The following is a 27477-nucleotide window of genomic DNA, read 5'->3' as shown; positions in this document are numbered from 1 at the left end:
TCTAGAAGGGGGAGACAGACAACAAAACAAAATATGTGGACAAGTGTCGTCAGAATAAATATAATTAAAGCTAAATGCACATCATTAACAAAATAAATAGAATAGTACACATGTACAAGTAAAATAGAGTAATAAATCTGTACAAACATATTTACAGGTGCTGTGGGGAAGGGAAGGAGGCAGGGTGGGGGGGGGATGGGGAGGAGGAGAGGAAAAAGGGGGCTCAGTCTGGGAAGGCCTTGTAATATCCTATTTACTGCATGGGAGTGCTGTGAGAATTCCAGAGAGGTTTTGTTTGCAAAAGTGCTCTGAGTTCCTCAGAGTAGAAGCTTTCTTTATAAATGCTAAATAATCACAGTACCAAAGAGTTATTGAAAATTGCATTTTTTTGTTCATTTTCACTTGTTCATCTTTGCAATTTACCTTGAAGTTCCTCTGGGTGTGACGTGGTTTCTTGAGGCTGGGGCTGTACATAAGCTAGTTTAAGGTTGGGAACCACAAAAGGCACTTCTTTGCCATCAGATGGCAATTTGGAAAGGAGATAATCCTCTGAACAGGCAACTTGACACTTCACTGACATAGAAGACAATGGAGGTAGACACGTTGTGTTTGGTTCACTTTTGGCTACTGTTTTAGAGTCTCTTTCCATGGACGCTGAAAAAACAAATGAGAGCACACACACACACACACACACACACACACAAAGTATTTTCGCTCTCTAGCAATAATTCAGTGAACATTTGTTTCACTGCTTAACTGCAATTACCCTTGAGCCAGCTTCTGCTTAAAACACTTTCTGGAAATAAATAAGGCATTACATAAACCCCATTAACCTGGGCAGGAAAAGAGCATTCGTAACTTATTAATTATTTAAATGGTCCCCACATGACCAGAAAGAGTAAATGCAGCTTCCAAGAATTCTTAACTCTCAGGGAATAGTTAACAAACAAGTAGAAGCTACTTGAGAAACAGCGTGGCCTAATGGAAAGAGCATGGGCTTGGGAGTCAGAGGACCTGGGTTCTAGTCCTGGCTCCTCCATGTACCTGCTCTGTGACCTTGGGCAAATCACTTCTCTGTGCTTCAGTTCCCTCATCTGCAAACTGGGGGCTCAGTATCAGTTATCTCACATACATAGACTGTGAGCCCCATTTGGAACTTGATATTCTTGCATTTACCACAGGACTTAGTACAGTGCTTAGCACATAGCACTTAAATAGCATTATCCTCCAGACTGCAAGCTCGCTATGGGCAGGGAACGTGTCTACCAACTCTGTTATACTGTACTCTCCCAAATGTTAATACAGTGCTCTGCACACAGTAAGTGCTCAGTAAATATGATCAATTGGTTAAAATTGTACTTACATGCCAGATTTGTACTTCCCAAGTGCTTAGTACAGTGCTCCGCACACAGCAAGCGCTCAATACGATTGAATGAATGAATGAATTGCATGCAGTATTAGATAGCTATGGTACTAAGTGTTCTAAATCCTGGTGAAGATACATGATCATCAGAGCAGACACAGTCCCTGTCCCACACAGGCAAGGCTCACAATCTAAGAGGTACACTGAGACAAGGAACATGCTAAGTAACTTGACAAAGGTCACACAGCAGGCTTAAGGTTAGAACCTGGGTCTTCTGTCTTCCAGTCTCAAGCTCTTTCCAGGGGCTAACAATGGCTTTCCATTTTAAACTCAGCTAGTAATATTCATACATTCTTAATACAATACTGCAAATTCTTAGGAATTTAACCTGACATTTTGTTGTAGCGTCAACTGCCAGATTCATTTTTACCCCCAATGATTTTTACATCAGTCTCGTGGATAAAAAATGAAATGATAGAGATAAAAGTTTATACCAGTCTACAATTTGCATTGACCTTACTAATTTTACCAGTAGCATACTTTCTCACTCTTTTCAAATGCTCATTAGAGTAAAAGAGCACTATTAACTACGTAGAGCAAATATAATCAGATTCCGTCCTTTCAATCAGTGGTATTTATCGAGTGCTTACTGTGTGCAGAGCACTCTACTAGCGTTTGAGAGAGTACAACAGAGTTGGGATTCCCCTAAACCAAACATCAATGGGAAGAAACAAAGCAGAATTTGGTAAGTTTTCATTTGTAATGTTTCAGGCCAAGGTCTTTCTTTTTAACAGCGACACGTGAGAGTTCACATGGCTGACTAAATCAAGATAAGAAAAATTAAACTGTACATTTATTTTTTGATTTTCGAACTTACAATTGTTGTCTTCCGTCTCACCATAGAAACATCCTCTGCAACAGCCTTTTATAAATTCTGTTGCCATCACTTTTAATGTCTGATATCAAAGTAATAAAAAGAAAGCTCTTATGGCAACCATTAATCTGTTAACAAAAACACGAAACGGAAGTCAAAACACTGAGAAAATTTACCACATTCCAACTTTAGGGCTCAATAAATTTTATTTTTACAGAAAAAAATGAGGATGAAAAGGCCGTGTCTTTGAGAAGCCCAGGAGAAATGAACAGAAACTGCTGGAAAACAAAGTTGGGGGGGGGGGGGGAGAGGAAAAGAGAGAGAGAGAGGGGGAGAGAGGCGGAGAGGGGGAGGGAGGGAGGGAGGGAGAGAGAGAGAGAGAGAGAGAGAGAGAGAGAGAGAGAGAGAGAGAGAGAGAGAAGAGAAAAGAGACAGGGAGAGGTACAGAGAGGCAAATCTATCACCACTTTACTTCTGCTCCACTTGCAGCCCATATCCCATTTAAAGCTGGAACCGAGGGAGACTGGGGCTATAAGTTCCACCTGGCATGCTTTTTCTCCACCCCCTATTGAGTTTTTTATGGCTTAACCACCCCATAGTCATATATTAGTCAGAGACATAAAAAAATCTGAAAACATAAAGGCATAGAGCCACGAGAGTAGAGAAGGCAGTGCCCCAACATCAAAGAGGCACAGAATGCTTTTCAACTCCATGACTATTCTCTCAGAGGCAGACTTGGGGAAAATTGGGTTCTGGCTGGAATAGTGTGAAATGGACTCCCCTTCGTTCAGACGGGGCCTCTGGGTTACAGACAGAAACTATTATGGTGACAGGCTGCTGAAGAAATGTCTCTGTGTCCTGGGAGCCGGTCCAGCCCTACACATTCCACTGAAGGAGAAAAAAAAGCAAGTTTTTATAAGTTGAGTTGCAAACAAAAAAAAATTAAACTACAACTGAGGCAGCTACATATCCTTTGTTTCTGTTTCACCTTCCTTGTGCTTACCTTTACTGCTTGTAACCTAGCAAAGGGCAGGTGAAAGAAACACTAAACGAGCTTGTTTGTTCATGCCTGAGTTTCTCTTGATAGCAGAGAATTACCTTCAAGATGGAGGATTGATAGTCATTGTTAGTTTTTTTTCAGCTTCATCCACACAGGTGAATAAAATTGATCACTAGTATTATTTTTATTACTTACTCTTCTTACTTATTCTGTAAATGTGAAGTGAGTGGTGGAGGGTTAAGTCAATGCTAGAATGAGGCTTTTAGACTTTCTGAACTTCACTTGCTTATGCTCCAATTTTCATAGATAACTGAGGTTTGGTTCTACATATATATACTCCCTTAAGATAAACAAGACTTGTTGGAAAAATTCAGAAAGCTACACTTTTTCCAAGCAGAAATGTAAGGTGCTTTATTGGTTCAGTTACAGGAAACTGCTAAGGTTTGGAGCCCCTATTCTATAGACTTTGTTCAAGCTCTCCTTTAAAAGCCTGGCTCACTTGTTTACCAAAAAAGATAACCAATCTCCTAGCCACAGCACCAGTTACCTAAAGTTACTTATGAAAAGTAATGGTCTAAGTTCATTTCTGGCTAGAAATTAGAAAAGACAGCCAATATTACATTTCTTTTATAGTATTAAAAATAAAAAATAAGCTTTTGAAAATCAAAATTGTTCAATAAGTATCCTCCAGTCGTGGGATAGGGCTGTGTTAGTCCCACAAAAAGATACATTCAGATATAGCAAATGTGCAGCAAAATAATTACGCATGCATGTTATTGAACTGTGAAATCTGAATCCCTTATTTTCAAAACTAAACTTGAGAATATTAAGAGTTTCTTAAACCAGGAGTACAGATTGAACTATATTCATGAGCTCAGGATTTCAGCCAACTAACACTGAGTGTGAAACCCAAACCAAGCTATATAAAAGCAATGTCTTCGGCTGTCTACAACATGACATAAAGTTTTAACCATATCTGAATGTTGCACTCGGTTTACAGGTATTTAAAGGCCACACTGGTTTTTTTGGTCACACACAAAGACTCACCGGTGAATTTCACTCTCCATGCTATTGTCTTCAAATGTGATACACTAATACATATATATGTTCTGATGATACACACACGCATGCATACACACATACAGACACATAAGAATTTCACTCTCCATGCTATTGTCTTCAAATGTGATACACTAATAAATATATATGTTCTGATGATACATACACATACACACACACAAACACTAAACTAGTTGGAATATAAAAATCAAAATATGGAATAATATATAGAAAATTGAAAGTAAAGAATTCTTGAGGGCCAGACATTCTGGAAAGGAGAAAAAATATTAATGGGCTTAATTAGCAATCTAGTGCTTGCTAAGTGCAAAACACTGTTCTAATCTTGGGAGACTAAGTATGACAGAAGCAACAGACATGCTCACTACCCTCAAATAGCTTACAGTCTAGAGAGGAAGGCAGATGCAAAAACAAATTACAGATTGATGGGCTAATGAACAGGGTATATGCACTTGAGTTAGGGCTAAGAGACATTGTGAGGCACAGAAGTGCAGATTTATCCTTTCTTTATAACATCCACTTTCAAGACTTTTTCACTCTTCTTAAAACATCATTCAGAATACATTACTCTCCTACCCCAAAACATCTATAGGCTATTCATTCCTTATTGCATAAAGCAAAAAATCTTAACTATTGGCTTCAAGATTTTCTAAACATCTGTTTTTATGGCATACTTGTCAGACATTATCGTTTTTTATTAAAATGTTATGAATCTAAGTTTAAGGGAGATGTCTGAAAATAATCAGAATGGATATTCAATAAGCATATCTCCAAGACACACACTGCTATTTACAAAGTAATTTCATTTTGCAGTACAGCAAGCACATGTTTGCTTAAGGAAAGCACCCACACTCTAACACACACAATTCAGAAAAGAGATGAACAGTTCTTTTTACATGGCTTGGAAATTAACACCTGCTAATAAAATGATCTTACTATTACTAGTACAAATACATGAATATGATTGGTAGAATACGAACACATTAATTGTAAAACCCAGCACACCTTATTTTGTTAGACAAAACATTTCTTCAAGTTCCATAAACCTACAAAATAAGACCTTGATTATATAACCTATTCTATTCAGGACCAGAGAGGCCAATAGTGTTTGAATTAAAGTAATCCTTGGATAATTCTAACAGGAAAACAGATTTTTATCATCACCCAGCAATCATCTGTTTTTTTATAGGTTACATATAAAAATCAATTATGATGGCTAGTTTCTAAGTGTGTTGTTAAAATGCTTTTAGAACACAAAAAAATTCCGAATGATCAAAGAAAAATGGTAAAGCAATCTAGTACAAAATGAAAGTGCAAATTTTTTTAATGGATTTTTGAAGAGAATAGCATTGTTACTATCTATTTATCTGATTATGGCTTGCTTGGTCATGATGATGAAATAAATGAAACTGTCAGAAATATTTATTATGTCTTTAGGATAATTTAACATTTTGAGATTTTCTATAGTCACACTGGTTAATTTTCTAGATACAATGAATGTTATGTCTAGTATATGTTAAGAATAAATTCAAAAGCAAAATTTCTAGTGTTTGGAAAGGAAATTTTGGAGTAGATGCAAATCTCAGTTCTGCCACTTGGATGTTGTGTGACCTTGGGCAAGTCACTTCACTTCGATGTTGTATCACTTACCTCATCTGTAAAACGGCAATTACTACTATGATACCCATATGGAACAGGGACTGTGTCCAACCTGATTAGCTTGTATCTACCCCAGTACTTAGTACAGTGTCTGGCACAGAGTCAGTGCTAAACAGATGCCATAAAATAAATATGTACATATATAGGTTTCCTTTTAATGGTAACTGTTAAGTGCTTACTCAATATAAACATATTTAAGCTCCATTTCTAGAGAGAGAAAAAAAAGAGAGAGACAGACTTTGGCCAAAAGCTCCCAAGATTCTGCCACACAAGTATGCTGTGAAGAGGGTGATTTGTTCAGAATTCACAACAGCTTGGTTGGAACATCCCTATATACAATACCATGGGAATTTTTTTTATAGAATTAACAATTCAACATGATCTTTTTGTTTTTAAGGCTAGTAAAGTGATAGTCCCATGTCCAAATGAGGCCTGACATGGCCATGTCACTTTGGACCCTTACCTCTTCCAACCACATTTTAAATTGCTAAGCACGTGAAACTAGCTCCTCCTGTCACTGTATTACATGAAGGCTTAAGTATAAAGAAATAAACAAATGTAAGCTCATCATGTCCATAAGTCAATATTTATTTGTACGCTTAAAAAAAACCTGATTTACCAGAAGGGATGAGGGACATAAATTCCAAGAGTATGTTTCAAGCTGGAGAATAACCACTTCATGAGGTCATGCTGATACATAAGCCACTTTGCTGTGGGCTGTGAAATCTTTAAAAACAGCATAAACAGAGAATACAATCATCTGCCAGGTTCATTTTTGGATGGCTCTTTGGAGGATCCTTCAATATTCACAGTCCTAGTAAAGCTACGAAATTCAAGTCATCTTAAATATGTGTCTTGGCATTAAAACCAGAGGGGCACACTGCTTTCCAAGGTCACAAGGAAAATGTAAATGAGAAAATGAAAAATGAAGCGGGATAACAAATGCCCTCCACAGCACAAAGACCAAGTACCATGCGAAGAGAGCAGAGATATCTTGAAATGCAAAAAAGCTGGACCCTGTAAGTACTGAATCCTCAACTTAAAAGGGTACATTTTCCCTACTTGTGGGAAGAGAGAGGCAGGGTACACCAGCAATGAGAGGTGGAGGCTCTAAGGGAGCAGAGGTGCTTCCCTCCTCTGCCAGATGGAGACTACAAAAATATCTAGGTCTGAGCATGTAGGGAATGAAACTATGAATCTATAGTCCCAGGAAAACAGGAACTAAGAGCAGTGATCAATGCTGACTCCATTGCCACTTGGGCCGAAGCATGCTTAGATCAAAATGGTCCATTCCAATCCTGTCTTGCATTTGATGCCAGACAACAAAAGCTATGAAATTTTAGTGGGAGTACTTGCAAAGCAGCGGTAGGAGAAATCATGTCCAGGAACAGCCCCCATCCTGACTGACTTTGCTGGCTGCCCCAATTTCCCAGTGTAGAGCCGGTAACAGCTGGTTAGTGTAATAACAATGGTATTTGTTAAGAGCTTACTATGTACCAGGCACGGTACTAAGTCCTGGGGTGGGTACAAGCAAATCGAGTTGGACACAGTCCCTGTCCCGCACAGGGCTCCAAGTCTTCATCACCATTTTACAGATGAGGTAACCGAGGTACAGAGAAGTGAAGTGGCTTGCCCAAGGCCACAGAGCAGACAAGTGGGGGCGCTGGGATTAGAACCCATGACCTTCTGACTCCCAAGCCCATGCTCTATCCATTCTGGTGTAGCAGTAGTAGTGATGAAAACATTTGAGTGCCCTCTGGGTGTGGTGCACTCTATTAGGTGCTTGGGAAGAACAAAAGGAAGATGAGACATTTCCTTTCGACAATAAGCTTATACTCAAATAGTTTAAACAGAGGTAAGGATTGGGGCAGTCAGTGGCAGAGGTAGAGAGACCTGCAACTGACTGGATTTTCACCTGGCTTTCTGCTCTTGCTCTACTCTGCGTTCACTATCTTGGCAGCATATGCCGACGTGGCAGCTTCTGTGTCTGAATATGTAACTGTTGTAGCAGCCAAGTGGATAGACAAGAGTGGGAAGGCCAGTTAATGCACCTAGTCCTCTGGCCAAACACACTCCTGCAGAATCATCTCCAAATGCAGAGCACTGTACTAAGCATTGGGAGTCCCTATTCTGAAAGGGCTTCCAATATAATGAGCAGAAATGCACCCACAATTTAAGCACTGGGACTATGTTTGTTTTGCTCGTTTGTAATATGGTATTTGTTAAGTGCTTACTATGTGCCAGGCACTGAATTAAGCATTGGGGCAGATGCAAAACAATCAAGTTGGGCACAGTCCATGTTCTACATGGGGCTCACAGTATTAATCCCCATTTTACAGAGTGGCAACTGAGGCAAAATGAAGTTAAGTGACTTGCCCGTCACACAGCAGACAAGTGACAAATGAACGGTATTTTCAACAGTGGAAGCAGAAGGGATTCCTTCCCCCCAGGAATCACCAGAGCCAATAGGCTGACAGAAGTCTGGGGTCCAATTTGAAGCTACACCATAGCACAATGTCTTTGAAATTACACATTCAAAGGCATCCTATTCCACCCTTTGCTACCAATAATGTTTTTCTGAGCTCTCAAAAAACTGACAAGCAGCTCAACAGTCCCTCCTACACCATGCAGGCATAAACAGTCTTTTGCTCTGACAAGCTTTCCAGCCACTTTTCTTCAAAGAGAAAACAATTTCTTCAGAAGCAGCTTTGAACACAAAGGACTAATACAAAATATGTACTCAAAAGTTTTCCATAAAGAATGTAAGGATTCGAGTGAAGCACATCGAACTTAAGGGAACCTAGTGAAGCTTCAGAATACTGCAATTGGCTCTATTCCTATTTTTTGGCTCTCTCTCGTTTTCAAAGTCTACTGACAAACAACAGTAAAAGGGCACTGCTTATGACACCCTGAGGACTCCAGGAAAGAGGTGGATGCCCTGAACTCTCAGATGACACACTTGTAGCCATGAGCCAGAAATAAAAGGAATGGGCATTCCCCTAGGACTTGCTTAAATTCAATTTTTCAAGCCATCTTTCATTTAGCACTTCATATCACTATAACCAATTTCTCAATGCAGGTCCATGGTTTTTGAAATTGCAGACCCAAGGCCTATCTGTTGTTTCTGATGGGAGACTACATCATTCATTCATTCACTCAATCATATTTATTGAGCATTTATTGTATGCATAGCACTGTACTAAGCGCTTGGGAGATATCATCATCCTCTTGACTATTGAAAGGAACACCCAGTTTGGTCTTCTACTGCAGTTTCACTCATATAAGTTTTTTAAAGATAAATCAGATATTCAGAAATCCTTGAGGATTACTGTAGAAATAAAGTCTCCAGGGATTTACAAAAGCTGATTTATTAGTGATAATTGGGATACTAGACCCTAAGCTTCTTATGGACAGGGAACATGTCTACCAACTCTATTATAGTGTACTCTCCCAAGTACTTAATACAGTGCTCTGCCCACAGTAAACGCTCAACAGATACCATTGAAACAATATGGCTTGTTAAGTTTCCTGCACCTGCAGCTCCTTACTACAATCATTTCCCAAGTATCTCACAAACTAGAAAAACACTGCAATTCAGAAAGCCAAAACTATAAAATTCACCACATGACAGTTTTTAATACATGATTGCCTCAGTCAAATACTATACAAATATTTATAAATGATAAATGATGCTGAGAGCATACTTTAAACTTTGTCCAATGAACTAATAAAAAATTCTCTTTTTACATCCTCCCCATCCATACTCTAGATTGTTAACTACTTGCATATACACTATATCCAGATTTCTAATGCCTTATTAGGCAAATACATGTCCAGTTAATCCAATGACTTGGACACTTCTTTTTGATTTAATTAGAGTTGAGTCTGCAACTCAAAGGAATGAGTATTAGGCAATATAAATATTTGGATGCAGTTGTCTGCTAGTAATCAGAGAAGTTGGGCCACTGAAAGTCCTTTGGAATAGAATATGCAAGAGCTGGGTGTTTGGAGTGAAAATATTTATGAGTCTAAAGGGAAAAATGTATAACAACTGACTTTATTAAGCGCTATATTCAACAGCATTTAAATGGAAAATGTATTGAACAGGAAAACCCTCTGTTTCCAACTTTGACCAGTGTGACAAATCACCACACCCACATTCTCAATGGCTGATCATACTGGCAACTAAACTCATTCAGGAGTACAAAACACCTTTCACCAAGGGAAGGGCTGGAAAGTAGCTCTCTGGTATTTAATTCTCTGTCCTTCCGTATTCACAGTCTTCTGATAATCCATTTAGCAGAAATTCATTTTGCCATTTTTTCCTCCAGAGATAAGCTCAACTTTTTCTAGCATTTGTAGAAGAGGTCCTTTTATGATTAAAAGAGTAACAAGTTGATACTTTCCCTTGTTAGGGCTGCATTTACATCGTAAGAGTTATTCCTAACAAATAAAACACTCTATTTGATTTTTGTTAGTTTCAGGCCTGCAGTCCTATTAGACTCAACAATTTGCCATTTATTGCCCCAAAGTCAGAGCCACCCCTTTTCAGGGAGAGATTAGTCATTTCACCACTGAGAAGAATTTGTTCAGACTAACTGCCTACAAAGCACTTTATGGGCTACTACCTCCTTTAAAACAAAAACAAAAACTACTAGTTGCTTTTCACCCCTTCCTAGCTATAAAAAAGGAAATGAAATGGGTTTTGAACTAATTTCATTCATTCATTCATTCAATCGTATTTATTGAGCACTAACTGTGTGCAGAGCACTGTACTAAGCGCTTGGAAAGTACAAGTCGGCAACATACAGAGACGGTCCCTACCCAATAAAGGGCTTGCAGTCTAGGTGGGGGAGACAGACAACAAAACAAAACATGTAGACAGGTGTCAAAATCGTCAGAACAAATAGAATAAAAGCTATAATTGTATTATTTGTATTAACTAAGCAAAGCATTCTGAGTTTCATAGTCCTGAACCCTGAATACAGTGCAATAAGAGAAAGCAGGGTGTAGAAGTTTTCTACTTACTTGGGGCTTTTAAAATCATTTTTATTTGAACTTCTGGAATTTACCATATTTTAACACTTTAAATAATGAATTTACATTAATTTAGCTTTACAGCTCTATAGTGTTTAAATGTTTTCAAATATTGTGAAAGTTGTCTATGTTTTCCCCAAATGCTTTTTTTTACTCCACTGTATTTTACTGTACTTCTTACTCACTCTTCAATCTACTCTATGGGCTGCAACCAGAATCCCTTCAAGTTTGTTAATTTAACAATACTCCCCTCCTCAAAGCCCTTTATTAGCCCCCAAAATCCCTCTGGATTACAGAAAATCCCATTATTTTAAACTCAGTCCCAAACTTCTCCACTGGAATGGAGATCCTTGGGGGTAGGGATTCTTTCTATCAGCTCCACTATATTTTCCCAAGCACTTAGTTGAGTGCTTTGGACACTGTAAGTGCTTAATAAATGCCATCAATTGATTGATTAATCTCTTATGCCCATGCCATTTAACCTCTTCATTTCCCAACTACCGTATTCAACTCCAGCTAGTCCAATCTACTTCCTTCCCATCTCCAGGGCACACCTTTCGGTTTGTCCTTGTTGCCAATCTGTCCTCTTCCTTCCACTTATCTTAGTCCCGTCAATCATTTTCAGTCAGTCAAAACAAAAGTATTTGTGTGTTTTTTTAATGGCATTTATTAAGCGCTTACTATGTGCAAAGCACTGTTCTAAGCGCTGGGGAGGTTACAAGGTGATTAGGTTGTCCCACAGAGGGCTCACAGTCTTAATCCCCATTTTACAGATGAGGTAACTGAAGCCCAGAGAAGTTAAGTGACTTGCCCCAGGTCACGCAGTTGACAAGTGGCGGAGTAGGGATTTGAACTCATGACCTCTGACTCCAAAGACCGTGCTCTTTCCACGGAGCCACACTGCTTCACACTGTGTTCTTTACAGTACTAAGTTCTCTGGAGAGAACAGAAGGAAGATGCATATTCCCATCCCTGTAAGAAACCTAATGGGAGAGACAGACAGGAAAAAACAATTCACAAATAGTGGGAACCAGAGGAAGAACAAGGACATAGCAGGAACTATCTTACACATTTGTGTTTTTTTTTTCCATCCTGACTCTCTCCTATATTGAAATAGGACAAGCCAACCCAAACAAATTAAAGCTAATCAAAACTGAACAAGAACTTGCCTTTGGCTCTCTATGCCTTTTTGGTCTCTTGTTTTGCTGTAGGATTGGAGGAACAGTGAAATGTCACCTTGTCTTTCCTTTTAGCTGTAAACTTTTAGAGTTCTGCCTACAACTACAGCAGATAGAGCAGCCTGGATCGTGACAATCAAGAAAGAAAGCTCTCCTTGAAAAGAGACCTCAGGGAAATTTGGAAGCCAGAAGACAAATTTGAAAATTCATCAGGATAGAAAAAGGCAATCTTTATTCAGCTGCCCTTCCCTCTCATATTCACTGTTCTCCCCCTCCTCGAAGCCCTATGGAAATCACATCTCCTCCCGGAAGGCTTCCTCATTTAATCTTTCATCTCTCCTCTCTACTTTCACTCCCTTCTGTGTCATTTAAGTCCACACCCCCTAAGCATTTAGATACACAATCTCCCCAAGAGCTCTTGTGCATATATATATATATATATATATATATATATATGTATGTATGTACCCTCACATTCAATTGCCTCCCCTACCTGTAATTAATTTGTTTTAATGTCTGTCTCCCCTGCTAGACTGCAAGTTCCTTGAGGGTAGGGATTGTGTCTGCTTATTCTATTGTACTCTTCCAAGTGCTTAGTTCATGGCTCTGCACACAATAACTGCTCTATAAATGCCACTGATTGGTTGAATGGGGAATGAAGTGTTAGTTATACAGAGGCTTTTCACCTACACAAATGGATAGAATTTCACCTTCAATAACATCACCTTTTAGATGGAAGACAGCAGTATGTATATATACATACCCACAAAAAAAATCCCACAGCACCTAGTATTGTACTGTTGACTGAGTTGTTACATCGAGAAATACTAAAAGCAGCAGTAAAACAAGGGGGATGAGAGGATGCTTTCCCTTTCTATTGTAAACTCTACTGGTTTATCTACTGCTTGGTCTCAAACACCCCACACAAATCCATTTTCCATTCCCCAAGATGCTGTCTTAGAGGTCAGGGAGTATAAGCTTTTTGAGAGCAGAGAAAGAGAGCCAAGATGATGTATGCCACAACAACTCCATTTTAAACCTTAAACCTCAAGCACATTATGCAGATTTTTTAAAACATTCTTGCTAGAATAAAATGTCACCTTATACAAATGAAATAACACTTTTATGTTTATCAAATGATAAAATAGGTGAAGGCAGAATAATATTGCTTGGGGCTTAGTAATAGTTCATTTCTTAGTTCTTTCTAACCAGCCAGACCAACACAGATGGAGCCTGAAAATGTGTCCATATTTGTACTGGAACCATTTTCCCACATTACAAAAGAAATGTACATAAGGAAAAACTGCCCATCTGGGAGGTAGTCCGTAGTCATGAACTGTCTGGGAATTGTTCCATAAATGCTCATGTTGTACACACTACCCAGGCTTTCAGAACACATTAATTTTTATTGTCTTCAAGGCACTGCTTAGTTTGGACTACATGATACGGTAATCTATTAAGTGAAAAAGTAAACCTATTCTATTCTACTCAAAAGAATAACTTTTCTACATAGTGGCCCCACCTCCTCCCTCTTTAACCCCTGATGACATCATCAACTACTTTACTGGCAAAATAGACATCAGATATGAACTTCTCTAAGTCCCAAACTTAACATCCCAATGTCCTTATACTGCTACCTCCTTTAATTTCTCCTGCACAACTGTCCCAAACTCTCAAAATCTACTTTCTACCTAAGCCCAACTTCAAAACCCTCCTAAACTCACATCACAGGGAAGAGGCCTTGACTAAGCCCTCCTTTCCCCTATCCACCCTCCCCTCTGCATCACCTAGGTGTTTGGCTAGGTATTCCTTAAGCACTTCCATACTCATCCCAGCCTCACAGCAGGTATGTACAAATCCTTATACTCTACTATTTCTTCTCTCTATAATTCACTTTAATGTCTATCTCCCTCATAGACTGTAAGTTGCTTGTGGGCAGGGATTGTGTCTACCAACTCTATTGTACTGAACTTTCCCAAGAGCACAGTACAATGCTCTGTACACAGTAAGTGCTTAATAAATACCACTGATTGACTGTGCCCTGACCCCATTCTCTCACTTCTTAAAAACTCTTACTCCCACTCTTCTTCTCTCCCATGTTAATCATCTTTAACTTCTCAATCTCCTTTGGCTCCTTCAAACCTTCAGACTTCAAACCCACTTCCTTCTTCATCATGTCCACACTTAGATTTGTATCCTTTTTCATCGCACCCCACAGCCCTTCAGCACTCATATCTGTACACATCCATAATTCATTTATATTCTGTCTCCCCACCTAGACAAACTCCTCGTGGGCAGGAACCGTGTCTACCAACTCTATTATATTATACTCTTCCAAGTGCTTAATACAGTGCACACAGTAAGCACTCAATAAATATGATTGATTGATTTATTCCAAATTTCCTTCTATTTCTCTCATCACTCAGTTTCATTCCCTGGCTCTTCTTCCACCTCCCTTAATTGTGTGAACCCCCCTCAAGGGTCCGTCTCTTCACTCTCTCCGTGACTTGCATAGCTGTCATTTCAATACAAATGACTCACAAATCTACCTATCTAGCACCAACTTCTCTTACAATTCAGACTCGCATTTTCTGTTGCCTCCAAGGCATCACCCCTCTCAAGCTCACACCTGGAGAGTTTCCAGTACTCTACCAGTCTCGACTATGGGAGGGAGAGTCAAGCAGAGGCATACCCATTCCATTCCTAGCATGGGCAGTGGCTAATGAGTGGAAGACAATCTGCTACAAGTCAAAACTCACCTGTGCTGGGCAGCAGCAGCATGGGAGAGAGTCAAGGGCAGAGCTCAAATTTATTGCACGGAGGGAGGCAGTGGTAAACCACTACCACATTTTTTCAAGAAAACTCTATGTCTATACAACCAGAAGGACTGCAGATGGAGGTGGGGCATTGTGGGAGATATGTGTCCATGGTGTCACTATGGGTCAGAAATGACTCGACAGCATAAGAAAGACCAAGCAGTTTAAAAAATATGTATCTAGAAATAATTTCATCCAATTAGTAGTAATAGTAGTGATAGGTTTTTTTAAGCTACCTACAGTGTGCAAAGCAATATAGTGATCACTAGGAAAAAAAATACAAGTTTGAAATCTGGACACACAGTCTCCGGACACCAAGAGGTTCACAGTTTAAAAATAAGTGGAGGGAAAGGGGATGAGTGATTATTAAAGAAAGATAATACAATAAACACACACACAACACACACAAGAAATTTTAAAAATCACAGCAACCAATAGGATATTGTGCAGTTAGAGGATTAGAGATTTAGGCTTCTCACAGCTCAGAGCCAAAGAGTCATAATAGACAGAGCTGCAGCCAAAGTCACAGTCTTCCCAATCTTGAGAATTATCCACCCCACCAGCGTGAGGCCGAGAAGGGGTTGATGAACTATTCCTACGTTGCTAGGGCTTGGCAGCTTCTCTCACAGGCAGCGGACTTCAGTGTGGTGGAGAAGGCACCATCAGAGCATCTGCTGCTACTGTTTCTTCTTTCCTCTTCCCTCTAAATCCACTCCTCCTCGACAACGCTATCAGTCTACACCCTTGGTGTCATCTTTGACTCCTCACTATGCTTTAATTCTCACATGCAATCTGCTGCTAAATTATGCAGGCTGGTTCTCCACAATACTTCTAATATCCATTCCTTCCTATCTAAACAGGCGCCACTTGGTTCAAGTGCCTGTCATTTTTTGATTAGGTTACTGCCTCGGTCTCCTCACATAGGACCACATCAACTCTTCTATGGGCCTGAGGTTATTAGATATGGTAAAGCCTCTGTATAGAAGTCTCTTTGCTCATTTAAAAAAATACTATCACAATTCTGGCACCAAGGCAATTAGTGTTTAACTAAACATCCCTTTCAATTATCATGAAGCCATTCTGCGATTATATTTCGGGCTTAAAACACACAGAAGATATTTCCTCCTGCCTTCGGGATATCACACTTGGATGGTCTGCCAACACCTCAAGCTCAACATGTCTGAAACCGAGCTCCTCATAGTGCCACTCAAGTCCTGTCCTCCCACTGACTCTCCCACCACTGTAGACAGCACCATCATCCTCCATCTCACAAGCCCTAGCCTTGGCACTATCCTCAACTCATTTCTCTCATTCAACCCACATATTCAATCTGTCACCAAATCATGTCAGTTCTACCTTCACAACATCCCTAAAATCCACCCTTTCCTCTTCATCCAAACTGCTACGACATTAATCCAAGCACTTAACCTATCCCACCTTGCCTCTGCTGACCTCTCTGTCTCCTGTACCTCTTGGATCATCCATAAATAAATCAAATTATGGATATGTCCTTAAGGGCTATGGGGCTGAAGGAGGGGTGAATAAAGTGTGCAGAAGGAAGTGGGAGAAGAAGAAATGAGGGCTTCGTCAGGGAAGGCATATTGGAGGAGATCTCTTTTTAATAAGACTTTGAAGGGTACGAGGAGCAAGGGAGTTCCAGGCTAGAGGCAGGGTATGGGCGAGGGACCAGCAATGTGATAGATGAGGTTGTTACAATCCATTGTTTCCCCACTCCTCAAGAACCTCAGTGGATGCCCATCCACCTCCACATCAAATAGAAACTTCTTATCCTAGGTTTAAAGCATGCAATCACCTTGTCCCCTCCTCCCCCACCTCCCTGATTTGCTACTACAACCCAGCCTGTATACTTTGCTCCTCTAATGCCAACCTTCTTACTGTAACTTGATCTCATAATTTTGCTTATTTGTTTATATTAATGTCTATCTCCCCCTCTAGACTGTAAGGTCGTTGTGGGCAGGGAACGAGTCTACCGACTCTGTTATATTGTACTCTCCCAAGAGCATAGTACAATACTCTAAGCACAGTTAACGTGCAATAAATATGATTTATTGATTGATAAATACGGCAGGTTGTATTTTAATATAATTATAGATGTTGTTTTAATAAGATATACTGGCAAAATAAAATTATAATATCCCACACATTACATCAGATTATATATAGACACATAAAAACATCCAAAATTTGCTTAGAAAAGTGCTCTGCACCCAGTTAGAGCTCAATGATTGATTTATATTTTGCAGAACCTCTTTAGCCAGAGACTCAGAACTGCAGCCCTAGAATCCCTGCATGAATCTGTCTCCCTGATTTCAACCTCCCACCTCTTCAGGCTACTCTACACTCTGCAGCCCAGATCACCTTCCTAAAATGTTGTTCTCCTCACATTATTATTATCTCTCCCCTTCCAAAAATCCTCCTTCAAGGAAAACCTCTCTGCTTTCAGGGAGTTTACAATGTAGCATGTGCACATATTAACTGTAATTACCTTCACTCTTTATGGACCTTAAATAGCCTGACATTCCCTTTTTTTATCTTATCCAAGAGACAAGTGTACACTGCCTCCAGCTATGTACTGTCCAACCTGACTTGGCTGAAGAGTTAGGATGGAAAATCACCATGATGTAATGTGGTTTCCTGCTGCTTCAGACATCTGGTAGATTTGGTTTAAGCCACAGCTAAGTCAATTATGTTGCCCTACATTAGCTCCTCCCAGCCCCACAGCATTTATGCATATATATCACCTGTATATATGTATATATATTTGTACATATTTATTACTCTATTTATTTATTTATTTATTTTACTTGTACATATCTATTCTATTTATTTTATTTTGTTAGTATGTTTGGTTTTGTTCTCTGCCTCCCCCTTTTAGACTGTGAGCCCACTGTTGGGTAGGGACTGTCTCTATATGTTGCAAACTTGTACTTCCCAAGTGCTTAGTACAGTGCTCTGCACACAGTAAGCGCTCAATAAATACGATTGATGATGATGATCTGTAATTTATTTATTTGTATTGATGTCTGTCTTCCCCCCAATAATAATAATGATGGTATTTGTTAAGCAGTTACTATGTGCCAAGCACTGTTCTAAGCACTGGGGAAAATATGAGGTTATCAGGTTGTCCCAGGTGGGGCTCACAGTCTTAATCCCCATTTTACAGATGAGGTAACCGAGGCACAAAGAAGTTAAGTGACTTGCCCAAAGTCATACAGCTGACAAGTGGCAGAGCCATGATTAGAATTCATGACCTCTGACTCCCAAGCCCAGGCTCTTTCCATTAAGTCACGCTGCTTTTCTAGACTGTATGCTCATTGTGGGCAGGGAATGTGTCTGTTTATTGTTCTATTGTACTCTTCCCAAGCGCTTAGTACAGTGATCTGCACACAGTAAGTGCTCAATAAATATGATTGAATCCATTCTGGTAGCTGGGTAGGAAAAGGATGCAGTTTATAATGGCAGTTGATGATCTTTACCAAGGATGAAAACCACTCACTCTCAAGTTTTACATCTTTAAAAACTCAAATTCAAAAAGGATAATGCTAATTAGAGTGAGAAATGCTTTATGCCGAATGTGTTTTATTAATGTTTGCCACATTTTTATAACAATAAACAAGGAAATGTACATCGTAAGATATGGTTTATAGGTGTGAGTTGAAGAGGTTCAATAATACACTGCTAAACCAGGCACTCCTACTGTCTTCTCAACTGGGAAAAGCACAAACCTCTAATTAATAGGTTCACCCAGTCTGCTTAACTGAAATTAGATAAAACTTTAATACATCAAAGTCCCAAAGAGAACAAAAGAACTTTTTCATAATTGATTGGAGGATTTGATGTTACATTTCCAATACGCCAACCACAGAAGCTTTGCAAAGGAAGTTCCTTTATTCTTACACTATATAAAATTTAAAATTAGGAACTGTGAAAGATAAAGGTATTTATTGAACAAAACCTTCCTGTGTTCTCTTCCCCACTGGTATTTTTTCTAAATTATCAGGAGGAGAACAGGAGAGAAGAGTAAAGCATCAAAGAGAGTACAAAGAAAAAACCCTAGACATCTGTCTATTACTTGAGTTGCAGATCTTAAGCACATGTGGACTGAAAGTGGAATACATTCAATTTGCAAAAGTCATAGAGTATTTATGTCTATCTTGGATTCAAATAACCTCATTTTTCCCCTTTTAAAAGCCAATGAGGAAAAGAATTCTGGGGAATTTGTGCTTAAAATTTCAAGATTCACTTTCTCTTGTGTGGCTTGAAGTAGAATAAGCAGATGGAACCAGTGGAACATTTGATGTAAATATAACTGATTAATCCTGTCTAAGAATAATCATTTTTAAGGAAACAACTAAGAGGCAAAATGTTCCTTTTAATCCTTTAGAACAGTTAATTACTTAAAATAAGGACATTTCCAACTGCTATATTTACTTCCCAGTGCACATAGGTCCTGCTTAGAATAATAGGAATTCAAGATGAAAAACCTTGTAGGTCAGTTGGCGAAAATTTCCTGACAATATGTTCACAACGTTTCCATCCAAAGTAGTCTTAAATCACCCAAATTTTAGGGCAACTTCACTTTACTTCTAACAAATAAGCGCTTGGTTAAAAAGCACGTTATCGAACAATACTAAAGTTGTAATTTTTTTCAAAACAGCATAGGCCTGGGAGTTAGAGGACCTGGATTCTAATCCTAGCTCTGTCAAGTGTCTGCCATGGCCTTCAGCAAATTTTTAACTTCTTTACAACCTCAGTTCCCTCTTTTGCAAAAAGGGGATTCAAAACCTGTTCTCTCTCCTAGTTAGACTCTGAGTCTTATGTGGGAACTTATTATCTTGTGTCTAGCCGAGTGCTGAGTACAGTACTTGACTGTTTTCATTATTATGAAAAACCTTATCACTTTATGTGGACTCTAGTCAGAGTCCTTCTGGATAGATTTATTCAACCTTAATTATAATTTTTAGTTATTAAATGAAAATGTAAAATTGTTACTCGATCCTACAGGAATATTAACAAATTGTAGGTTTTCTCTTTCTTGTTCACATTAACAATATTTAATATTCTATTGTCATCTCGAGGCTTTTTATTTCTGGCACAGCATATTTAAGTGAGAACATGCATATTTTCCCTTAATTCTAGGGCACCAAAGCAACATATTACATACTGTTCCATGACTAAAGTTTTCAGACACTGACACACAGTCTCATTTGGCGGTGGCAGCTGCAACAGAAACACTAAAACTGGGCAGGATTTAGGAATAGGTTTGGCTTTTTCAAAATCTACTTGTGTAGTGCTAAGGTTACAATGTTGGACCACATAACAGATACCTTTGTAAGACGTGACACAACAACACTATGCACTTAATAGTTTCCCCTCCAAAACTGCATCACGGAAATATGAAGGTTAAAAATTGCTAACTTAAAATCTGGATAAGCCATGGTTTTCTTCTTAGTTGAAGAATTAATTATACCAGTTACTACTAAATCTTCCGGGATTTTTCAATTCCTCTACACTTTCCCTTGAGACAGTGGATTCATTCATTCAATCGCATTTATTGAGTGCTTACTGTGTACACAGCACTGTACTAAGCGCTTGGGAAGTACAAGTTGGGTCAAATGGATCAAAAATGAACATTTTGAATAATCTCTGAAATTATTCCTTATTTCTAACTGACTTTCAACAATCTTAATTTTGGTAGGAAAGACACTTTTGCATAGATATGAGATGAGTTTATTTAATCTATAATAATCTCTGTTCCTGCTGAAGGGCATTTAGTATACCTGGGCAGTTAAGGGTACAAAGTGTATTAAAATTGGCATAATCAAGTTTTAGAACAAGACATTCTGGAGCCATTACCATTTTTGAAATTAACAACTGAACTTTTAAAGAGACTGCACTAAACTGGTAAATATAAACCTTTTGAAGCTGTACATTTTCATGATGTGTTTACTTCAATAATTTTGCCCCAGAATCTGGGAACAGAGTTTGGAGGGGAATCAATTTGCATACTGTATATTCTGTTTCTGATTATAGTTGGTTGAAATAATGTCACCTCTTTCCTATATTCCAGTGCTATGCAATAACTTCGGCTCTCTATTTAGGGAAAACAATCTAATTTACAATCCGGATTTGATTAAAGTCAATCATACATCACGAGTGAACTTTGATTTTAAGGTATGTTGTCTCTTGGAACTCACATTACGGATAAAGGGAGCTCTTGGCCTGAATAGCTGTTTGAAAAACTTGATGATTTGGCCATACCCGTGTGATTTCATGGTTGAGGGTCAGAAAAACTAATAATCTCAGTTTTCCCCCAGCAAACCCCCCAAAAATAGATTACAATAGGATACTGCTCTCCACGGTTCTGTTCAACATGCCCTCTTCTATGCTTTCTGCTTTCAAGAGTATAATTGTACTCAATTCTGCTGGTGGCATTTCCCCATAACAGAACTGTGGAGGGTTCTGGAGGGGCTAAAACATTATCTGCATGGCTTTCCAGTTTCAAAGAGTAACCTGGAGTCACATCTTAAATCCCTTTGATACAAATAAACTAATACCGTAACATTTATATTCTTCTAGAAACGGGCGAGGGAAATTTGCACATAGCAATACAGGGTAAGTGTGGGAAGTTAGTAAGAATATTGTTTGTCTTCCGAGGGAGAGGAGGAAAGGAGTGCTAGAGAAGCAAGAGAAGCAACTTGGCCTAGTGGAGGAATGCGCACCTGGGTTCTGATCTCAGCTCTGCCACGTCTGCTTTGTGACCTTGGGCAAGTCACTTAACTTCTCTGTGCCTCAGTGATCTCATCTGTAAAATGGGAATTAAATCCCACTCCCTCCTATTTAGGTTTGTGGGACAGGGACTGTGTCCCACCCAATTAATTTGTTTGTACCCCAGCAATTAGAATAGTGCTTGGCACATAGTAAGGGCTTAACAATTCATTCAATCATATTTATTGAGTACTCACTGTGTGCACAGCACTGTACTAAGCACTTGGCAACAAATAGAGACAATCTCTGCCCACAGAGAGCTCACAGTCAAGAAGGGGGGAGACAGACATAAAAACAAGTAAACACACATCAGTAGCATCATTATAAATAAATAGAATTATAGATATGTACACATCATTAATAAAAGTAAATACAATTATAATTATAAATATGTACATATATACAAGCTCTGTGGGGTGGGGAGGGGGAGAAGAGGAAAAGCTAGACTTAGTCTGGGAAGGCCTCCTGGAGTTCCCAAGCGCTTAGTACAGTGCTCTGCACACAGTAACCACTCAAGAAATATGATTGAATGAATGAATGAAAGAATGAATGGATGGAGGAGGTGAGCTTTCAGCAAGGCTTTGGGGGGGCGGGGGGAAGTGTGCTAGTACCATTATAATAACAACGATGTAGATCTACATCATACAAACTCAATTTTCCTCCCAGAATGTGTTTCACCTCAGCCCCCAGGCAAATACCTCCTTTGCCTCATACCCTACCCTCCTGTGCCATAACCCTCTAAGAGCTCTAGAAGGGTGTGTGTGAAGCTTGGATCGGGTCCTGTCAGATGAGCCCTCAAAGGCAAGAGGATGGGACACCAAAAGAAGTTGTCAGTGATTCCTGTTCAGCTACACTGGTCCCCAGATGGCACTGGCCTAAGTAGAGCTGACTCAACAATGAAAGTAAATAACAGTAGAAATACCAGGTAGAGGTAGAAAGGTTTTGCCTTTCAAAAAACCCTTCTTCCAAGTCTTGTGAGGCATGAACATGGTGAAGCATGAACATGTCTGCCAACTTCGTTGCATTGTACTCTCACAAGTGCTTAGTACAGTGCTCTGCATGTACTAAATGCTCTATACATATCATTGGTAATGAGGATGAATACAAATAGTAGAAAAATAATATGCCAATGTCAGAGAAAATTTAGCAATCTGGAAAGGAGAGATATAGTCAGTGAAAAATCATAGGCTCCAATAATGGGATTTCACTGTATTTTGTCTTCAGGGAACTGAAGACACTTTGAAAACAGCAGTTCTTAACACCTAAAAACACTTTAGCTAAATGCTTGGCAAGTATCATGAAACACAGACCTTAAGCACGTTCCCTAACTAGAGTCTGAGCTAGTGGTAGAGACAATATTGAAACAGAGAAGAAGTGTGCCCTAATGGAAAGAGCACAAATCAGGCAGTCAGGGACCTGGGTTTAATCTCAGCTTTGCCATTTGCCTGCTGTGTGACCTTGGTTAAGTCATTTAACTTCTCTGTGCCTTGGTTTCTTCATCTATAAAATGGGGATTAAATACCTGTTCTCCTTCCCGCCCCCTTAGACTGTGAACTCTGTCTGGGACAGGGACTGCATATGACCTGATTATCTACCCCAGTGCTTAGAACATAACAAAGATCACAGTTATCACTAAATGTGGAACTGATGTTTTTGAGTCTAGCATCCTATTTACTACATCACATTGCTCACCTTTTAGAAAATAAAGCTACGTAAAGAGGAAAGTATTAACCATACACTAATAGATGTATTACTAAAGTCTAAACTACTGAATTAGACAAGTTGTTGCCAACTTGTACTTCCCAAGTGCTTAGTACAGTGCTCTGCACACAGTAAGCGCTCAATAAAAACGATTGAATGAATGAATTAAAAATAACATAAACTGTATCCTTTCCAAAAAGACAGTCTTTAAAGAGAATACCTTTGATCATATGAAAGTAATCAAGAGGATTTATTAAGCACTTTGCGCAGAGCACCAAATTAAGTGCTTGGGGAGAATTCAATAGCATAAATAGCATACATTGCCCTGGAGGGGATTAAAACCTTGTGGGGGAGACAGACATGAAAGTAAATTATAGGTAAGGAGACAACAGAGTATAAAGATAGGTACATAAGTGCTATACAGGAGATGATAATGAACTATTAAGCATGTAGTACAGTGCTCTGCACACAGTAAGCACTCAAATACTACTGAATAAACTATGGGTCAAAGTTATGATATTTCCAATACACTGATACAGCCCACTGCAATGCAATAAAACCATTTTCATTCTGAAACTGTGCACTCCTCAAGAAATTTCCTGGGTGATCTGTAATGTGGAGGAGTGTTTTCTTTCTTAAAGGAATCAAAAAGGGAACTTTGACAAAATAACAGATTACACAAGGACAAAATGAGTGGACAGGTAAACCCTTAAATAATGTCGCTTTTTCATTAACTGTTAAATTTGGTTCCTGAAAGCTGTTGCGACCAGTAAATTACTGAAAAATACAATCTGATTGTCCCATAACCAGAAGCCAAATAAGTCTTTTCGAGCATCTGGGAAGTACCATTATTTTAATTCTTATTAAGGAGGAATTGCAAAACTCCACTGGGTGTTATTTTATTTACATGAAAATCTGGCACCACGTACTGTGCAACCTGACTCTTTTCGAATACACTGCACATCCCCAGAAACAATCTCTATAAAATAAACACACAATCCCACAAAGTGCCCTAATAACGCCAAAGTCTATCCGACCTGCCTTCCTGTACCTCTGACTCACGGTACCTTATTAATAATTCAAGAGTCTCACCTCGAAATGGAGCAGGCATCATCGTGTGGGAAGGACTTGTTTTTTCTCTCTAGACTTGCATTTCTTTGACATTTGGGAGAAACAAAATTACACACATTAATTCACAAGGGACAGGTACTTCGTCTCTTTACAATATCACTAGGGCAATGAAAGCCAAGAGGGTTGGCCTACTGCATTGTGTCTGAGCGGAGCGCTGGGCCTAGAGTTCTTCACACTTTTTGGTTGCTTGTCTGTGTCCTTCTTGCTTCCCTGGCAACATGGGACACAGAGATGTTGCTGGAAAGTGGGAAAATGGAATCCAGTGGACTGGGGCTCTAGCCTCACAAGGAAGCAGGCGGCCCACATGTCTCATCGACCCCTAACCCCTGAGCCCCTACTCTCTCCCTCCCGTTCCCTGTCCCCTCCCTCTTGCCCCCTCACCCCCTGGTTCCTCTCCCCATTCCCTCCCTGTCTGTCCCCTCCCTTACCCCCTACCCCTTCTTCCCTGCCCCCCTCCCTTCCCTCTTGCCCCCTCACCCCCTTCTTCCCGAGTCTTCCCTCCTTTTCCCCTCCATCTTGCCCCCCATTTCTCTCCCAACCCCTTCCCTCCCTGTCACCTCCATCCTGCCCCCTCACTCCCTGCTTCCTCTCCTCACCCCGTTCCCTCCCTTTTGCCCCCTGCTTCCTCCCTCTTGCCCCCTCACTCCCTGCTTCCTCTCCCCACCTGTTCTCTCCCTGTCCCCTCCCTCCCTTTGCTCTCACCCCTGCTCCCTCCCTTTGTCCTTTTCCCTCCCTGTTGCCCTCTCACCTCCTGCCCCATCCCTCATTCCTCTCTCCACCCTCCCCTCCTTGTTCCCTCCATCTTGCTCCCTTACCCCCTGCTTCCTCTCCCCACCTGCTCCCTCCCTGTCCCCTTCTCCCTCTTGCCCTCACTCCCTGCTTCCTCTCCCCACCTGCTCCCTGCTTGTCCCCTGCTTCATTCATTCATTCAATCGTATTTCCTGAGCGCTTACTGTGTGCAGAGCACTGTACTAAGCGCTTAAAACACTGTTCTAAGCGCTGGGATAGATACAAGGTGCTCAGGTTGTCCCACGTGGGGCTCACAGTCTTACTCCCCATTTGACAGATGAGGCAACTGCGGCCCAGAGAAGTGAAGTGACTTGCCCAAAGTCACACAGCCGACAAGTGGCGAGGCTGGGATTCGAACCCGTGACCTCTGACTCCAAAGCCAGGGCTCTTTCCACTGAGCCACGCTGCTACTATGTGCCGAGCACTGTTCTAAGTGCTGGGATAGATATAAGGTGACCAGGTTGGCCCAGGTGGGGCTCGCAGTCTTCATCCCCATTTGACAGATGAAGTCACTGGGGCCCAGAGCAGTCAAGTGACTTGCCCAAAGTCCCACAGCCGACCGGGGGCGGAGCCGGGATTAGAACCCACGACCTCTGACTCCCAAGCACTGAGCTCTGCCGTTTCTCAGCGGAAGGCCCCTCTCCCTCGCCCTGTGCCCTCGCCCCAAAACACACACACACACACACACACACACACACACACACACACACAGAGTTCAGCTCGACCCCCTTTGTGACAGGTGAGGGGGTTCCGAGGTGCGATGCCCAGGGCACAGCCAGGGACACATGGGCCCGGAGAAGCAGCCTGGCCCTCTTGCCCTCACCCCCTTTTCCCTCCCTGTTGCCCTCTCACCCCCTGCCCCCTCCCTCCTTCCTCACCCCACCCTTTTCCTCCCTGTCCCCTCCACCTTACCCCCTCACCCCCTGCTTCCTCTCCCCACCTCCTGTTACCTCTTAATAATAATGATGATGGCATTTATTAAGCGCTTACTATGTGCAAAGCACTGTTCTAAGCGCTGGGGAGGTTACAAAGTGATCAGCTTGTCCCACGGGGGGCTGACAGTCTTAATCCCCATTTTACAGATGAGGTAACTGAGGCCCAGAGAAGTGAAGTGACTTGCTAAAAGTCACACAGCTGACAATTGGCAGAGCTGGGATGTGAACCCATGACCTCTGACTCCAAAGCCAGGGCTCTTTCCACTGACCCACGCTGCTTCTCTATCTCTTGCGCCCTTTCCCCTCCCTCCTGCCCCTTCCCAGCTTCCTTTCCCCGGTGCCCCCCGTTCTCCCTGGGCCCGTGCCCCCTCGGGGGTTACCTGGCAGGGAGAGGGTGACCCACCGTGCCCGTGGCCGCCTCAATCACCTCGGCCGGAGGCCCAGCGGCTTCCTCTCCCCTCCTCTCCTCTCCTCTCCGCTCCGCCCCTCCGGTGGGAGGTGAGATACCCGAGCCGGGCAGCCGGGAAGTCATCATCAGAATAATCACAATAATAATGATGGTCGTTGTTAAGCGCTCACTACTACTACTAATGGCATTTATTAAGCGCTTACTATGTGCAAAGCACTGCTCCAAGCGCTGGGGAGGTTACAAGGTGATCAGGTTGTCCCACGGGGGGCTCACAGTCAATCCCCATTTTACAGATGAGGGAAGTGAGGCACAGAGAAGTGAAGTGACTTGCCCAAAGTCACACAGCTGACAATTGGCCGAGTCGGGGATTTGAACCCCTGACCACTGACTCCAAAGCCCGGGCTCTTTCCACTGAGCCACGCTGCTCTAAGCGCTGGGGTAGATACAAGGTAATCAGGTTGGCCCAGGTGGGGCTCGCAGTCTTCATCCCCATTTGACAGATGAGGTCACTGGGGACCAGAGCAGTCAAGTGACTTGCCCAAAGCCACACAGCTGACAGGGGGCGGAGTCGGAATTAGAACCCACGACCTCTGACTCCCAAACCCGGGCTCTTGCCACTAAGCTCTGCAGTTTCTCCGCGGAAGCGCCCCTCTCCCTCACCCTGTGCCCTCGCCCCCAAACACACACCCAAACACACACACACACACACACACACACAC

The 27477-nt window shown here is 41.0% G+C and overlaps 1 protein-coding gene and 1 non-coding gene across 4 annotated transcripts in view; one reads left to right on the top strand and one right to left on the bottom strand.

Annotated features, from left to right (window-relative positions):
- The window catches only part of TC2N (tandem C2 domains, nuclear), a 49998-nt gene extending 23160 nt beyond the window's left edge, over positions 1-26838 (bottom strand). Inside the window, exons 1-4 of one of the 3 annotated variants that reach the window (XM_038746159.1) lie at positions 26753-26838; positions 24587-24649; positions 2241-2365; positions 424-654 (exon numbers count right to left, since the gene is read on the bottom strand). In XM_038746159.1, coding sequence (XP_038602087.1) covers positions 424-654; positions 2241-2307 — 298 coding nt within the window. In that variant the 5' untranslated portion in view covers positions 2308-2365; positions 24587-24649; positions 26753-26838. Of the gene's footprint in view, positions 1-423; positions 655-2240; positions 2366-24586; positions 24650-26729 lie in introns of all 3 variants that reach the window. The other 2 variants (XM_038746178.1, XM_038746168.1) reach the window with 2 other exon arrangements.
- Positions 14800-14937, top strand: LOC119937190. Its single transcript, XR_005453942.1, has one exon. It is a non-coding gene; the product is annotated as a small nucleolar RNA SNORA7 (small nucleolar RNA).
- Positions 26839-27477: the final 639 nt, after the last annotated feature.

The sequence above is a fragment of the Tachyglossus aculeatus genome, chromosome 1 (assembly GCF_015852505.1).
Source record: "Tachyglossus aculeatus isolate mTacAcu1 chromosome 1, mTacAcu1.pri, whole genome shotgun sequence".
Taxonomy (NCBI): domain Eukaryota; kingdom Metazoa; phylum Chordata; class Mammalia; order Monotremata; family Tachyglossidae; genus Tachyglossus; species Tachyglossus aculeatus.
This window is presented reverse-complemented; position numbering and strand designations above follow the sequence as displayed.